Source organism: Cyprinodon variegatus, unplaced genomic scaffold (genome assembly GCF_000732505.1).
Source record: "Cyprinodon variegatus isolate N-32 unplaced genomic scaffold, C_variegatus-1.0 Scaffold21, whole genome shotgun sequence".
NCBI classification, from domain to species: Eukaryota; Metazoa; Chordata; class Actinopteri; order Cyprinodontiformes; family Cyprinodontidae; genus Cyprinodon; species Cyprinodon variegatus.
The window spans coordinates 2,275,067-2,289,037 of NW_015150474.1; the positions used below are offsets into that span (position 1 = coordinate 2,275,067).

At 38.7% G+C, this 13,971-nt stretch overlaps 3 protein-coding genes across 4 annotated transcripts; 1 reads left to right on the plus strand and 2 right to left on the minus strand.

Moving 5' to 3' along the window:
* Positions 1 to 354: 354 nt before the first annotated feature.
* On the minus strand, positions 355 to 3,776 carry oip5 (Opa interacting protein 5). Its single transcript, XM_015390510.1, has 5 exons — positions 3,515 to 3,776; positions 3,176 to 3,242; positions 2,217 to 2,339; positions 1,359 to 1,440; positions 355 to 1,099 (listed from the first exon to the last, which is right to left on the minus strand). Exons 1-5 carry the CDS (start codon positions 3,684 to 3,686, stop codon positions 1,001 to 1,003), a joined length of 543 nt encoding a protein of 180 aa, XP_015245996.1. The 5' UTR covers positions 3,687 to 3,776; the 3' UTR covers positions 355 to 1,000.
* A 676-nt stretch (positions 3,777 to 4,452) lies between these two features.
* Positions 4,453 to 10,651, plus strand: nusap1 (nucleolar and spindle associated protein 1). Of its 2 annotated transcripts, none has more exons than XM_015390487.1 (11): positions 4,453 to 4,706; positions 4,819 to 4,875; positions 4,974 to 5,144; positions 5,231 to 5,402; positions 6,137 to 6,244; positions 6,368 to 6,480; positions 7,826 to 7,998; positions 8,083 to 8,246; positions 9,915 to 10,031; positions 10,117 to 10,219; positions 10,292 to 10,651. In XM_015390487.1, the coding sequence occupies exons 1-11, from the start codon at positions 4,626 to 4,628 to the stop codon at positions 10,377 to 10,379; spliced, it is 1,347 nt and encodes a 448-aa protein (XP_015245973.1). In that variant the 5' UTR covers positions 4,453 to 4,625; the 3' UTR covers positions 10,380 to 10,651. The 2 variants fall into 2 exon arrangements, with proteins under 2 accessions (XP_015245973.1, XP_015245964.1); XM_015390478.1 differs by having other exon boundaries at positions 4,454 to 4,706; positions 7,823 to 7,998.
* On the minus strand, positions 10,598 to 13,916 carry ndufaf1 (NADH:ubiquinone oxidoreductase complex assembly factor 1). Its single transcript, XM_015390498.1, has 5 exons — positions 13,712 to 13,916; positions 12,133 to 12,661; positions 11,835 to 12,020; positions 11,235 to 11,309; positions 10,598 to 11,110 (listed from the first exon to the last, which is right to left on the minus strand). Exons 2-5 carry the CDS (start codon positions 12,643 to 12,645, stop codon positions 10,970 to 10,972), a joined length of 915 nt encoding a protein of 304 aa, XP_015245984.1. The 5' UTR covers positions 12,646 to 12,661; positions 13,712 to 13,916; the 3' UTR covers positions 10,598 to 10,969.
* Between the last annotated feature and the right edge of the window lie 55 nt (positions 13,917 to 13,971).

A 13,971-nucleotide genomic window follows, 5' to 3' on the forward strand; every position in this document is an offset into this window, starting at 1 on the left:
TTGGCAATGGGTTCTAGATGGGTTTTTCATGTACCTCCCTTACCATGCTGCTCACCATGCATTGTGAAAAATAGGGTTAGGGTTAACACTAAATCCCCTCTTCAGTATAATGGTCTGTATTTTGAATACTGAAGACCCAAGTAAAAAAGACTTTAGGTATATTTACAAGGAATGGATATACATGTTCTCTAGAAAAGTCCCTTATTTAGTAATTAAATATTTCAGAAATGAATCATTCGTTGATTTTTATTTTTTATATTTATTCCTAAATGGAGAAGAAATCCAAATCCATTTAATATCTTATTTTTTTCCCTTTAGATTAATACTGAGGCAAAAAAAAAGGTAAAAAAAGACTTAAATACAGAACTTCTGAAATTTATTAGCAAAGATATGTACAAATATGAGTAGCAAAACTAGAGTCCTTTGAAAACATTCAAAATTATGAACAAGTGTTTATTATCAGATTTAAATTGACTGCACTGAAGATCTAAGAATAGTCCGATGAAATGTGAAGAATTAACAATATAACTGGAAGAAATATTTGATTTCAACCTGTGCATCAAACAGTCTATTAAGATGGTAAACCTGTTCTTTTCAGTCAACAGTGCTCATCGAGCCAACGGGATATTTTACACTGGACCACATTACAAATATCTGATGTACTTTTGCAGTTTGGTTGTTGTTAAATAATGGGTTCAAGGAGCGGTTAAAGATAAGAAGCTGTAGTTTCCTGTGGTTTAGGTAAGACCTCAACTACCGTTATTACAGGGTTCAGAGCCAATCAAATTGGCTCTAGGGCCTAGACTCAATCCCTCCTAGAAAGCAACTGCAGGTCATCTGCTGCATATGTAAGTAGGAAGCTTTTGCCAAGACAGATATTAAAGATGGCCTTAATATCGATTATTAAAGAAGTAGGGAATCAAAAAAAAAGTATCTAGACTGGAAGGCATCAATGATGGTCCCAGTTTACACATTTGCAGCACAGACTCCAAGCAGCTTATTAGCTGTGCACGGTGCTTTGACTGCTCATGCTTGAGTCAGTCAGTCGGCTGCAGCTGTCTGCCAATTGATTGAGCTCCTCTTCAAACTCTTCCCTCACCTGTAGAGAAAGGAATCAGCCGTAGGATTAAAATCACTACATAATACTTTTATACACCCTTTATAACCTATAGCTTTATAAATACACAACTTTGGCGCCATCTGCAGGCTATATTTTCACTGCTTTTTTTGCATTGGTTTATAAGAGCAGAGACTAACAATATTCTAATGGCACATTGCCAAAAGATATCCAGTTGTAAAGGGGCCTAAATTGTGACCATAAACCTAAAAGTAGTGGGTCTAAAATTGTTTGGATTTACCTCATTAACAGTTTCTTGAAGGGGCTTCAGATCAAATGAGAGTGAAGATGTTTTCACCATTGAGCTGCTGTCGAGAATGTAGCTGCAGGTAAAAAAAACAAAAAAGATGTATGGAGTTAAGCAGACAGGATAAGAAAAAAATACATATTTATGTAGTTGTTAGAGAAAAAAATTTAGTACGGTAGTTTGTTGGCATTGAAAGAAGCAAAGTTGAAATTAAATAACCCTGGGGATTCATTTGAAGCTTTTTAATGATTTCTCAAACAGTTTTTTAGGATTATATGATCATTTACCACAAGTTCAAATTAATTGTGGATTTGAATACGTTTAATAAGAAAATTGCACACTTGGAAAAAAAAACCCAACAAGATTCTAAACCAAGCATGCCCAAACTCAGCTCTAGCACAGAGGATTCTGATGATTACAGAGCAGAGAAACCTCTAAAACCTGCAGGGCAGTGGCTCTCGGGGACCAACTTTGGCCATGCATGTTCTAAACTAATTCAGTTTCAACTTAGGATCAGCCCGCTTTATCCAAAACCTCACTTGACGACAGACTATGACAATGGTGCTCCAGAATCTCTCAATGTAGGGTTGGTGGAGGATTCCTGATTCCTTGTTGGTGGGTTTTTCCCCCCTAAAAATAGCCATTTCCCTTCTCCAAGGGTGAAATTTTAAATACTGAGATGAATATTTTAAATAGAAAAAAGAAACCAAACATACAAATCAGTCACACAGTCTTTTGGTTAAGTTCCTGGCCCGGCACTCTCTGACCCTCTAAAAAGTCCCATCTAGAAAAAAACCCCAAGAAAATACACGATGAAAGGCTCTGTATGTCCCACAAACGGCGGCAGCTCACCTGCTCATCATTGCTTTGTTCAGCAGGAAGATGGAGCGAATAGCAGTGAGATGTAAGGGAGCAGCATGGATAACTCTCCCTACGACATAGCTGCATGAACGGCACTTTAGATGGGAATAAATGCTGAAAATAAAAACGTTGACAAAATTAACTGTGAAACTCTCCACAGATATAGATGCCTCATTCACAATGGATGATCCAAGTACCTCGTCAGACATTTTTACCTCATAATTAAAAGACATTTTACACATATAAAAACTTACAAAAGACTGCCTTATACACACACACACACCGATCATTAACAATTTTAAAGGAACTTAAATTGAAAAAAAAAAAAAGAAGAAAAACAATCGTAAAAAAAATCACAGTACTAAGTATAGTTTTGTACTCCACAACTTGGTGGTGACATGTTCACATAAAGATTCATGAACTGTGGGGAGCAATTAGCCAAAAAGGTTCAATGCCTCATGAGGCTTCATCTCAGCATCACTAATTTGCATGTTTTCTAAGCCTTAAAGGGCTTTTGTTTGGGCTACCCTATAAGCCTGGAACTCAACGCTACTCCAGACATTTTGAATTGACAAAGCTTTCTTGATGGGAAGCAAAAAGTCTTCAAACTTGGAGTCCAGAGGTTTGTTTTGTCAACCTTTTTGGAATAACTACGACCTGGATGACTGAGAATCTTCACCAGCATACATTCTGCTTATAGGATCCTGTCTTAATACTATTAAAACAGGATAACAGTTTCTATTTTTTAGATAAGGGGGCTGAAATTTTTGGTTTTGTGACTCACGCACACTAAAGAATGAGCTCTTGCCCTATTTTATTTCTGCATTTGTTTGTTATTCTTTTGTCCTTTTCCCTCCTTGAGAGACAGCAAGCTCAATTCGTGGCAGTGGCCCTGCTGTCCTCCTTGGCCCCCTGGTAGATTTCTTCTATAACTGCCATTGCATACTCACCAGTTAGTCATCACCCCTTTGTTTACTGACTCAAGTGCTTCGCTCACAACGACATCATTGGTTACTCCTGCAAGGGAAAAAACCCCCCAAAACATAGAGCGATAAAGAGTTCAGTTTAATCCACACTGAGATAACTTCTCTTTAAAATCACGCGATATTTTAAGTCCAGCGAGACACAGCTTTAAAAATGCAAACGTTATCAACATAAATGCAACCTTTATATTTAATGCATAAAAAAGGGGACTCTCTCTGTCTGAGGTTAAGACAGATCACTCACGGGAGGTGACATGGACATACTACTGGTATATTTGCATTAGATAGGACGTAAACAGAACCTACGTATGCACATGATGGAGTCGATGCTTTTGATTTCTCCACACACGGTTAAAGAGTCCGCCAGAATAGTGTTACATTGCAGACAGTGGAAAGTCATCAGCTGTCCTTGTTCGGCTGCTCCACTTATGCTTAAGTCGTCGAATCGCTCCACTATAAAGCTTTCGTCAAACTCCATAATGCCTACTTATAAAAAACATAAACAAGGTGGGATTCTGATTGGCGCTAGAACCTTTGAATCGAAAGGGACGAAACGTCACATCCTTCTTTTTCTTGTTCTTTTTCTTCTTCTTCTTCTTCTTCTTCTTCTTTTTTATTTTATTTTACGACGGACAGTAAGCAACTTATTGATGCGCAATACCGCCATCTACTGGAATGGAGTGTGGATCGGAACTCCCACAAAAAAAAAATATAATTAAGTTAATCAATCGTGTATTCTTTCAATCAGTACGTCACACCCTCCCGGTTTTATACCGCCTTATTTACATTTTTCACAATGTAATGTTCTAGTTCGGGAAAGCACACTTGGTTATGTTATGTTGTTTTTTGTCCGTTTGTTGTATGTGTGGAAGAAGCCTGTAATGGTATAACAAGAAGGATACGCGAATTTTTTGTGTTAGCACATGTATTGTATGTGCTGTTAAGAGCAACAAAAATGTTTAAAGAACGATACGGTAAGGTTAATAAAAAATAGACACTACCGCACAGGAACCTTTAAAATAGAAAATGTGTAAGATACAAAATATGATTTCAGCTTAAAATAACGGCAATCTATTTATTTATTTATTCTTCATTTAAAACATCTAATGAAAATACTGTCGAATAGTTGTATATGTCGATATATTTGGCAAATTTAATCCGCAAACTAAAATATAACTACCTTGACTCTGATTGGCTGTGCGTCATATCCGGTCAACGACAACAGCCAATCGAACAGCTCGTTTACTTGTGCTTTGAATCGGAGGCAATTTTAACCGTCGGGCGCCGAGGTAGTACGAAACAAGCTGTTTGCCAACCGCCATTAAACTCCTCAAAGACGACGAAGAAGAAAAGACAAACTACAAAAACAACAACAATAACAAAAAGAAGTAGGCTATATTAAAGTCCAAACTGCCAGATGATCATGGATTTGGACTCCATGAAGTATGCGGAGCTGCGAAGCCTTGCGAAGGAGCTGGGACTAAAGGCAAATGTGAAGGTAATTTGACATGTTTTATGAATGGTTACTCACACTTATTATGCTAACGAAAGATGCGCGCCATCAATATATCGAGCTAAGTACGTTTTAACGTTAATTATTTTCGAAACAGGCCGATAAACTCCTGAAAGCCATCAAACAACACTACGAACAACAAAACAAAGCGCAGGTAACCTGGCAGACAACAAAATGGAATAAATACAACAATGCATGGAAAGAGAAAATGCATGTTTATGGGTGTTTTGTGCATTATTTTTTTAAAAAAAGGAACAAGACAACGATACTGTACAAGAACCTCCAACTGCAGCTCCAGAGAGTGAGCAGGCGTTGCAGGATGCTGTTGGTCATGATGAAGCTGCCAATGCTGTTGCGTTTGTGAATACCCGGCGGGGTAGAGGAAACTGTACAAAGAGAAAGATATCCTCTGGTGCTGCTGAGGTTAGTAGTTTAGAAAAGCCAATAAATTAAAATGACAATTATGTTATCTCAGGCTTATATTAAATTTCTTTTTTTTTTTCTTCTAGGTTGATGGCCCATCTGAATTATGCAACCCGCCATCCAGTGCAGTGGATAAGAAAAAAAGAAAGGTGTCCCCTGACAGGGACTCTGAAGTGACTGCAGTGGAGCCCCAACCTGCTGATAAAGACCAGCAGCAACCTAACTCCAGCGAGCAAAACCCCCTGCATGCAGAATCAGGTCTGATAAGTAATTTTTGAGAAAAATGTGCAAAAAAAAATCTAATTGAAGAGATGAAATCCTAAAGACCGGAATGAGGCATTGTCTGTCAGTGGGGCTGAGTAAAGGACAAATTAAACATCTTACAATGTATTTTATCCTATATGTATTAGGTATCAGCTTTAGGTGTGTTAAAAAACAAAATTTTTTGGGGACCTGAGTTGCATACATACACCTCAGGTTGTATTTTAAAGAGGAATGTTGCAAGTATTTCTATTGCAGTAGGAAATTAACATTGATTAATATACATTTTTATTATGGAATCATTTATTCATTAAATTGATGCCCTGACCTCACTAAAAATAATAATGATTGCATTAAGAACTTAATGTGCAGAATTATTTGCATTTAAGCTTTATCAGTGACATAAATGCAATGAGTCTGATAAGTTGGCTATTTATCTCCATGCAGCTGCATGCTGCAACTGAATTTGACTTTTTTTTACAAAAAAACATAAAAAAATATCTCTTTTTAACCAAGCTGACTGAAACTGTCACTTTTTTTTCTTTTAAACTCTGTTGATTTATCTATTTTATTTATATTTTTGATGTTGGATTATTATAACTTGATCCTGGTAACCAGCTCATGTCTAGTTGTAACAGTAGATTTAATTTCAAACTATGGCTGTTTCTCTCAGAGTTAAATGTGTTTATACAATTTTTAGCATCTAATTTTTTTTATATCTTGATCAATAGAAATTCCACATACAGAGAAGGCTCCAAAAATGGCCAAAGGTGGCAGGATCCCTCGTTACCAAGGGTTACAGCAGAAAAGCAAGACTTTGTTAAAACCCAACACTCCCAGTAAGTTGTTTTTCGCTTCACCCCAATCCCCTCTGGTTTATGACAAACGATATGAAACAACATTTTAAATTACAACTTCTTCAAGATCAATTACTTAAATTTGATCATTTTGTTTTTCATCAGACTTCAAAAAGCTCCATGAGGCCCAATTCAACAAGATGGAATCCATTGACAGCTATGTTCAGAGGAAGAAAAAGCAGACAGAGACCTACAAAACTCCAGCGAAGGACCTGAAGGTAATTTGATGTTGGTCTGTTATAATTTATTTATTTTTTTCTAGTTTATTTTATAACCAGAGAAGGAAAATCCAGACTTGTGAGTATTCCCTAATTTTCTTTGTTAAAAGTGCAATAAGCGAGAAAGTTAATAAAATCCTAAGAGCTGGAACATGAGTTCTCAAAAACCTACAATGCAGCGATAGTTGATTCCTTGCCGCTATCATCTGACTCCTCATACTCATGCAGGGAATCACAACATCTCGCCTGGTCAGCCAGGCCAACAACGACCCTAACAATTCGCCATTACCATAACAAGGCTTTTGTTTGGGCTACCCTATAACCCTGAAACTCAAAGCTACTTTAGACATTTTCAATTGAGAAAGCTTTTGGGGTGGGAAGTGAAACCTCTTCAAACTTTAGAAAACAAGTCCAGTGGTTTGTTTTTTTAACCTTTATTTTTTACTTTTTTGGAATGAATGTGACCTGGATGACCGAGAATATTCACCAATAAGTAAGAAATTGATCATCATCAAACTGAAACTGCCGGTGCAGTGTGTTTACCTCGTTTACCTCCCGATTTCTGAGCCAGTAATAAAAAAGTTCCCGGGGTTACTGAAACAAAACATTTGGTATTTGCAGCAGCCTGCAAACATGAAAGCTAGCAAGAGAAGCAAACAACTCTGAACAATATTGATTGATGGACTTTATTGTTCTCACAGTGGAGAAATTTTCTCGTTACATCAGTTCCAATAGTCAAAGGAGAAGAAGGTGCCAAAGGAAGTAAAAGGTGCAGTGTGTCCACATATGGCAGCTTTTATTATTATTTTTTAGAAGCATTATTATACTGGGTTATTGCAGAGGGTGTTTACATGGGTATTTATATAGATGGATATTTATATAGATATAATTATTGTTCAGGGTATAGAATAATTGCACATCATACATTGTAGAGTCTCATAGCAGCAGGGATGAATGACCTGCGGTAGCGCTCCCTTTTACTAACAAGGAATTGCCTAAGAAGCCTCAGCATCATTTAAAAGTATTTGCAGAACAACTTGAATCTTTAGTTTAGCTAGGCTACGTCCTAGTGTCTCTTACATGGCAACCTTATTTGTGCCGTCATTATTGCTTATTGCTCTTTTGGCTAAAGTGCACATTTATTTTTGCTTTAAGTTAACTTCAAAAGCTGCTGATTAGAGACAAATGCAACAGCCTGACTCGTCATCCAAGATGTTGTGGAAAAGTGCACAACATCTACTTTGTTTTGTAATAGGATGGAAATGTGCTACTTCTGCAGAGCGCCTTTCTATAGACTCCCCAGGCTCCGCTTATTGTTTTTTTTTCTCTCTCTGTTTTATAGAAGAAGTCAGAGCAAGCCTCTATGTTCAGTCCAGGCCCCGTCAAGAAGACGCCCGCTGAAGAAAAGCGTCAGCACACTTTGCCTGTAGCCAGTAAAATTCCTTCAAAAAAACCTGCTGGGAAAGACAATGTTCCTTTCAGACCTACTGTCCTTTCTACTCGCAGGATCAATGTCCGGTGAGTCAGAATCAATACAGTGGAATCTTCACATTTACCTTATATCTCAGACCTCCGCAATGAATCTTGTTAAAATCCCTGTAGATTCTCAGAGGCTACACTTGATAATGAGTTTAAGAGATCCCTGGTGAAGACCCCAGCTCGGATTTCACTGTCCATCACCTCCAGCACCCCCAAAAAAACAGCTGCAGATGCAGGAAAGCCCGCCGTGGTCAAGACGTCAGGATTCTCTGCCCAGAAGACTCCAGGTAATTCAACCTCTTCATTGATCCACTATACACTCATTTCACAGTAAAACTCTTTTATGTTTTAGATTCAATATTTTAAGCCTTTATCTGTTGTCATTGTGATGATTCTAGCTTGCAGAACATGGAAACCAGAGAAGGTTCTTTTATCTAAGTGTTTTGTCTTTTGAACAGTTTTTTTTCTGTAACCGACTGAAGGCTGATTTATAATCAGAAATAGGGCCGTCTGCATGTGTGTCACATTTTATGCAAATGTACCTCAGCCCCTGCCACAACACTCTGGTGCACCTCTCCAAACTGTAGGTGACCGCAGACAGGAGGCATCTAAATCCTGTTTGGTACTGTACTGGCTTGTTTTGTTTGTATGACTGCCATTGCCGAAAACGACCCGTGAAGTTGGACCAGCTAGAAGAGTGAGGTGCGCGAGAACACTGGAACCCTATTTCCACCTGGATCCCTGATGTTTTTCGCCCTCATTTCCCTTCGTTGTCGCACAAACTTGCCCCCACTTCCTCACCGCCTCTGCCGTATCTAGACCCACAGCTAGTTCCTGATTGTCCCTCTTGCATTGTGGCGAGGAATAACATAGCGCAGACCACGTTTAAAAATTGGGCATAAATCAAAAATATCTGCGGCAAGCTTACTGCAACACGGCTGCGGGAGTAAGATAAGATAATCCTTTATTTGTCCCACAGAGGGGAAATTGCAGCGTTGCATCACAGTGAACAGTACAGTAGGAAAAAAGAAGAATACAAAGTATAAAAAATATTTAAAAATATATAAAAAATATACATTAAGTATATACAGACAAGACCATCACACTTGGTGTGAACAGTTAAATGGCTAAGGCTAAGGTTACAAATAACCAGCCCTTAATTGGTTAGGCCGCCTTTAGCTTCAGTATGGTGTTACATGGAGGTGATCAGCCCGTAGTGATGCTGGGGTGTGATGGGGAGTCCATCTTCAGGTCATCTGTGATGCTTCTGTTATTGCTCATCTTGCTCTTAATAAATCTTTAAATAAGCTTCACATCAGGATAGTTTGTTGGCCCATTGGGCTCAGTATCACCACGGTAACTGAACCAGCTACTAGTACCTTTAGATACATGGCAGGTATTAGTTCTTGCCAGAAAACAAAACTGGCTTTTCCATTTTTCTCCATGTTCTTTTGCCACCAATATGAACAGTTCAGTTATTTTTAATTATTTTTTTTGCATGTAGTTTCCTTTCTTTGTTTTTTTTTTTTTTTCTATTGATTAACACATTTGTGTAGTTTAGTCATTTTGTGTTTAATAACTTAAGTTGGGTTGTAGAGAGGAGAATTTTGTTTTGTCTAGGGACAACAGAGGTGAGGTCTGGTTGATTTACATAAGGTCGGTTATTATATATTGTACTTACCGAAAAATAAATCACATGAGCAAATAATTCAAACTAACAGACCAGGGAACTTTGATTTAACTTATTAGGGCGTAACACCTTGAGTTTCCAATGTTGGATTATTTTTTTTTAATCATCTGTAAGCACGTTGTAATCAGAAACAAGTAATAAAGCTTGAAATATTCAATTCTGTTTTATTGCGTCAAAATATTGAACTTTCTTAAGGTGGTCCATGTTAGGAGCTTTAATTGTAGAAGTGTTTGTGTAAAGACGAGTTTTATTTTTTTCCCCGCAGGACCTTTTGTTTTCACCGGAAACACAAGTGCAGTAACAACTCCTGGAACCCAAAAGAAACCAGCCTTTGATCTGAAGGCCAGCCTGTCGCGGCCCCTCGGCTACAAACCTCATAAAGGTAACAAGACTGCTCTAAGCTATGTGAAGCTTCCCATGGGGGATTTAATGCTGGATGGGGGTTTGATGGTTGAATCGCTCCGCAGGTAAACTGAAACCTTTCGGAGAGGTGAAGGAAAACGCAGCAGCAAACACGTCTGTCTCCAATCCTCGGCAAGAGAGCTACAAAAAGCCCAAAATCCTCTCCAGGTAAGCTACAGACGAACATCTAAACATGATCAGCTCGTACAGCCCTTCTGAGTCATCTTCTGTCGTGTTCAGGGACGACCGGAGAAACAGACAGCTGGAAACCCGGAAACAGAAAAAGGAAAGCATGCTCGGCGCGAGGAGAGGACTTGTGATGATGTAGGCAGGGCGTGGTTCCGCTGATGCTCACTGGGAAAACTTTAAGTCTAAATATTTTGTCAAAGGAAAGTAGAAGAGCCATGATATTTTCTCCAGCTTGCTTTGATGAGTGTAGAAATGATATCTTCCTTTTTTTTATTTTACCTTATGCTGCATTTTTGTCCAGCTTGTTTATATTGGTACTTTAACTCTTGTTTCTGCTTTGTTTTGGTGTTTTTTTTATTTTTTTTACTTTAAATGAAAGACATTTGGTGTTCAAAAGACTAATGAAAAAACATTTGATATGGTCTCTGTAAGTATTTCTTAATTGGTCTTTTATTGTTCTGTTTTATAATAAAATTCCTAATTATTCCCCATCTGTGATGTCATTCAGTTGCCTCCTGATAGCATATCAGCAGGTTTCCTTCCTACTTTGACTTTAAAAATAAATTTAAAATAGTCTTTTTGATCTGAAATGTTTTTTCTCCAAAATCCATTTATTAATTGAGACAAAGCGACACTTTCCCGTAGAACTTGTATATAGATTTATTCAACAACTTAAATTACAGAAAAATAAAATCAAAGGAGGTTAAAAAAAAAAAATCAGTTGTGTTCTCAAACTTCCGGGTTTCTCTTGTACACCTCATATGCAAAGTCCTCTGTGTGTGCATAGTCTTTGCACACGCCGATAAAATCGATTTCTAGCTGGAAGGGACCGTCTGCCTTGTCTCCAAGAGTAAAGCCAATGGTATTAATCTGTAAACAGAATGAAGAGATTAATAATAATCTGAAGACCTCTGGATGGTGGAAGATCTTGAGCTAATGAAGGAGTGTCAGGGAATTTCATTCTGTGGTTTGGGCCACATTTAAGTTGAGGTACCTTATCGAGCCAAAGAGGATGCTGGTCATCCTGTATTCTCCCTCGATGAGTAAGGAAGAACTTTGAGAACGGGATCTGCAAATAAAAATCGGCTTTAGGAACTGGTCTTTTTCCATAAAATCCATGTCTCTGCGTGAAGAATCTTTTCAAAACTTAAACTACTTTAACTACTTTTTGCAATTTTAGGTAGTAGATAATAGCGGGCATTTAAACCAGTTTGGTGAAAAATACATTAAATCCACCCAATGCAAAAGTCATTAATGAAGTACTATGACGAATAGCCTTTGATAAATTATGTCAAAATAGTCTGCAGATGGAATCCAGAATGCATCAAGCTCAAAGACTGGTGCTTTTTATTTTTATATTAATCCTAAAAAAGCACTGAAGTTCAGAGTGCTAAATATTAATGCGTGGGCCCTTAAGTTTTTTCTTTTGTAGGATGTTCAGTTTCACTTTATCTGCACCGCAGATTCTTTTAACATAGAACCCTCCATGTGAAAATGCTTCCCATTTCCACAGCTCATTTTAAAAGTATTTTTAATCTAAGAGAAAAAAGATTTATTTGAAGTTTTCCTACCCATTCTGTTCTGTCCTCCTTACCTTTACATCTTGCCAGTATGGCCCTCCTCTGGTGTACAGGAAGTAGCTGTAGATGTCGTCTTTCTGATGAGAGAAGTAGGTTTCTGCCGCAATGTTGACCATCCATGGGCGGCCATCACCCCGAATCCGCATATGGAGGGTGTTGAAACTGGACCAGTCGTGGTGCGTTTTCCGATCAAATGAAACCTAGAAGACAGGAAACGTTTGAGCCCTCAGTTTGCTTCATTGCCTTGTGAACCAGAAGAGATTAAAGGACTTTAGAAACAGAGTAGGAAGCAGCGTCCAGCTGATCACGAACCAGAGGTTGCTTGGAGCGCATGGTGCAATATCCACTGTAGCGCGTTTCTCCATCTCTAGGAGGTGCAGAACAAAGGGTCCCGTACAGAAAGCAGGTGTCGTTGTTTCTTCCAAGCTTTAGATAAATTTCACTTTGGCCTCCAATCTCCCTGTCAGAGGAAACTGTCCAATTCTGAAGGCTCTCAGGGCCTCTGAACTCCCATATCACCCTGTTCTGCTCCAGCATGTGCTCGATGATGGGTTTACCCTCCGGACCGACCAAGCGGTCAGCAAACTCCTGTCTCAGCAGCTTGAAGTGCTTCTTTACACCCTCCAGACCCTTAGAGAGGTCAAACTTTATCTTCTGCCATGGAGGCTTGTCCTCTCTGGGTTGGCCGGGCCGACGGTACTCACTCTGGACCAGAGCTCTGTTGGGCACAGCAAGGGGCGTGACGGAGCGTAGGAGCCAGCGGATGTCATGGACGGTGCTCAGCAGGCTGGAGGCAGGGATACGTGAGATTTTCTGCAGTGACATTTGTGATCTGGAGTCTCTGTCAGGATAGATCACAGGAATAAGAAATTCTTTAATAATTCCCGAGGGAAATTATCAGGAAGCACTGATAACTAACATTTAGAACACAGGATTAAATAAATATCTTTCTTTTTTGTAGCAATATTTAGGGCGGAAACAATCAGATTAATCGTGATTATTGAAATAATCGTCAACTAATTTAGTAAATGGTTAATCTTTAAGTGGAGTACATACAGTAAAAGGGGGAGTATTTGCCTAGTGTTTAGAGCAGTGAGCTTGTGCTCTTAGAAGGTTCTGAGTACCTGGTTCAAGCCTCCACCCTGGGTTCCTGAGCAAGACCCTTAACCCCCGATTGCTCCCTGGGTGCCACACAATGGCAGCCCACTGCGAGAGGAGCTGTGGCCTCGTGATTAGGGCAGTGCACTTACAATCAACAAAATCCAATTTATTGTACTTTTTTCAGTCTGATTATAAGTCAACACAGTATACAGTTTCCCAAGCTGTCATTTATCCAAGTATTTTAAACAACATGAAGGACATTTTATCCAACTCCTACTTCCTACCAATTTATTAATTAGCCTTTAATGTTTTGTTTTTTAAACATAAGGAGAAAAGGCTTCATTATCACTTTTCAAAAAGTCTCCATCCTTGCTGCCATTCCAGAGCAAGCTCTGCACTGGAGGCAACATAAACTCTTACTTGAACCTTCCTTTGAAGGTTTCCCTGGTAATGATCCTTTCAGGACAACTACCTGAAGTTCTTGATCGTCCATTAAACACTAACCTTTACTCGCTTCTGAATTGTTATAGTAGAGTAACATCCCCGCCTCATCCCAGACTTACCACAAATTCGTTTTTGTAATATACGTACATTTATCTTTACAGCTAATTTCATCTGATCACCCAAAACAAAAATAAGAAGTAATCTGCACAATGGCACCAATAAATTCAAGCTGAATAAAGGCCTCGTCTTAAAACAATCATATAACCACGACTGCGGTTTGCTGAAGTACTCAAACGTATACCTTTGATAATAATACCAATTTTGTAATGTATTTAATCCCACTTACTCTGTCTGCCGTTAAAACCAGGGTGCCGGGTACATCAATAGTTTTGTTAGGGGTGAACAGATGAGCCGGTAAATGAAATTATGCTACCAAAACAGTTCGGAATAAATCCAAGGTTGTCTGTGCACAGGAAACACCATCTGAGTAGAAACAGCAGAGCTACGTTCAAAAATGTCTCGATGACAACAAATATACAGTAGAAATGTTATACACAAAGTCACATGGCTTTTTTAACAGCAGCCTTGTGGTTCTTGAACATAGCT

Bases quoted from the DNA above. Each gene is read 5' to 3' on its own strand.
- ndufaf1 (XM_015390498.1), bottom strand. From the start codon at position 12,645: ATGTCACTGCAGAAAATCTCACGTATCCCTGCCTCCAGCCTGCTGAGC. The intron at 11,310-11,834 runs GTAAGGAGGACA...TTTTATTTGCAG, and splicing joins CATACTGGCAAGATGTAAAG to ATCCCGTTCTCAAAGTTCTT. The intron at 11,111-11,234 runs GTACCTCAACTT...TTCTGTTTACAG, and splicing joins ATCCTCTTTGGCTCGATAAG to ATTAATACCATTGGCTTTAC.
- oip5 (XM_015390510.1), bottom strand. From the start codon at position 3,686: ATGGAGTTTGACGAAAGCTTTATAGTGGAGCGATTCGACGACTTAAGC. The intron at 1,441-2,216 runs GTGAGCTGCCGC...TTTTACCTGCAG, and splicing joins AACAAAGCAATGATGAGCAG to CTACATTCTCGACAGCAGCT. The intron at 1,100-1,358 runs GTAAATCCAAAC...CTTTCTCTACAG, and splicing joins TTCAAGAAACTGTTAATGAG to GTGAGGGAAGAGTTTGAAGA.
- nusap1 (XM_015390478.1), top strand. From the start codon at position 4,626: ATGATCATGGATTTGGACTCCATGAAGTATGCGGAGCTGCGAAGCCTT. The intron at 7,999-8,082 runs GTGAGTCAGAAT...AAATCCCTGTAG, and splicing joins ACTCGCAGGATCAATGTCCG to ATTCTCAGAGGCTACACTTG. The intron at 10,032-10,116 runs GTAACAAGACTG...ATCGCTCCGCAG, and splicing joins CGGCTACAAACCTCATAAAG to GTAAACTGAAACCTTTCGGA.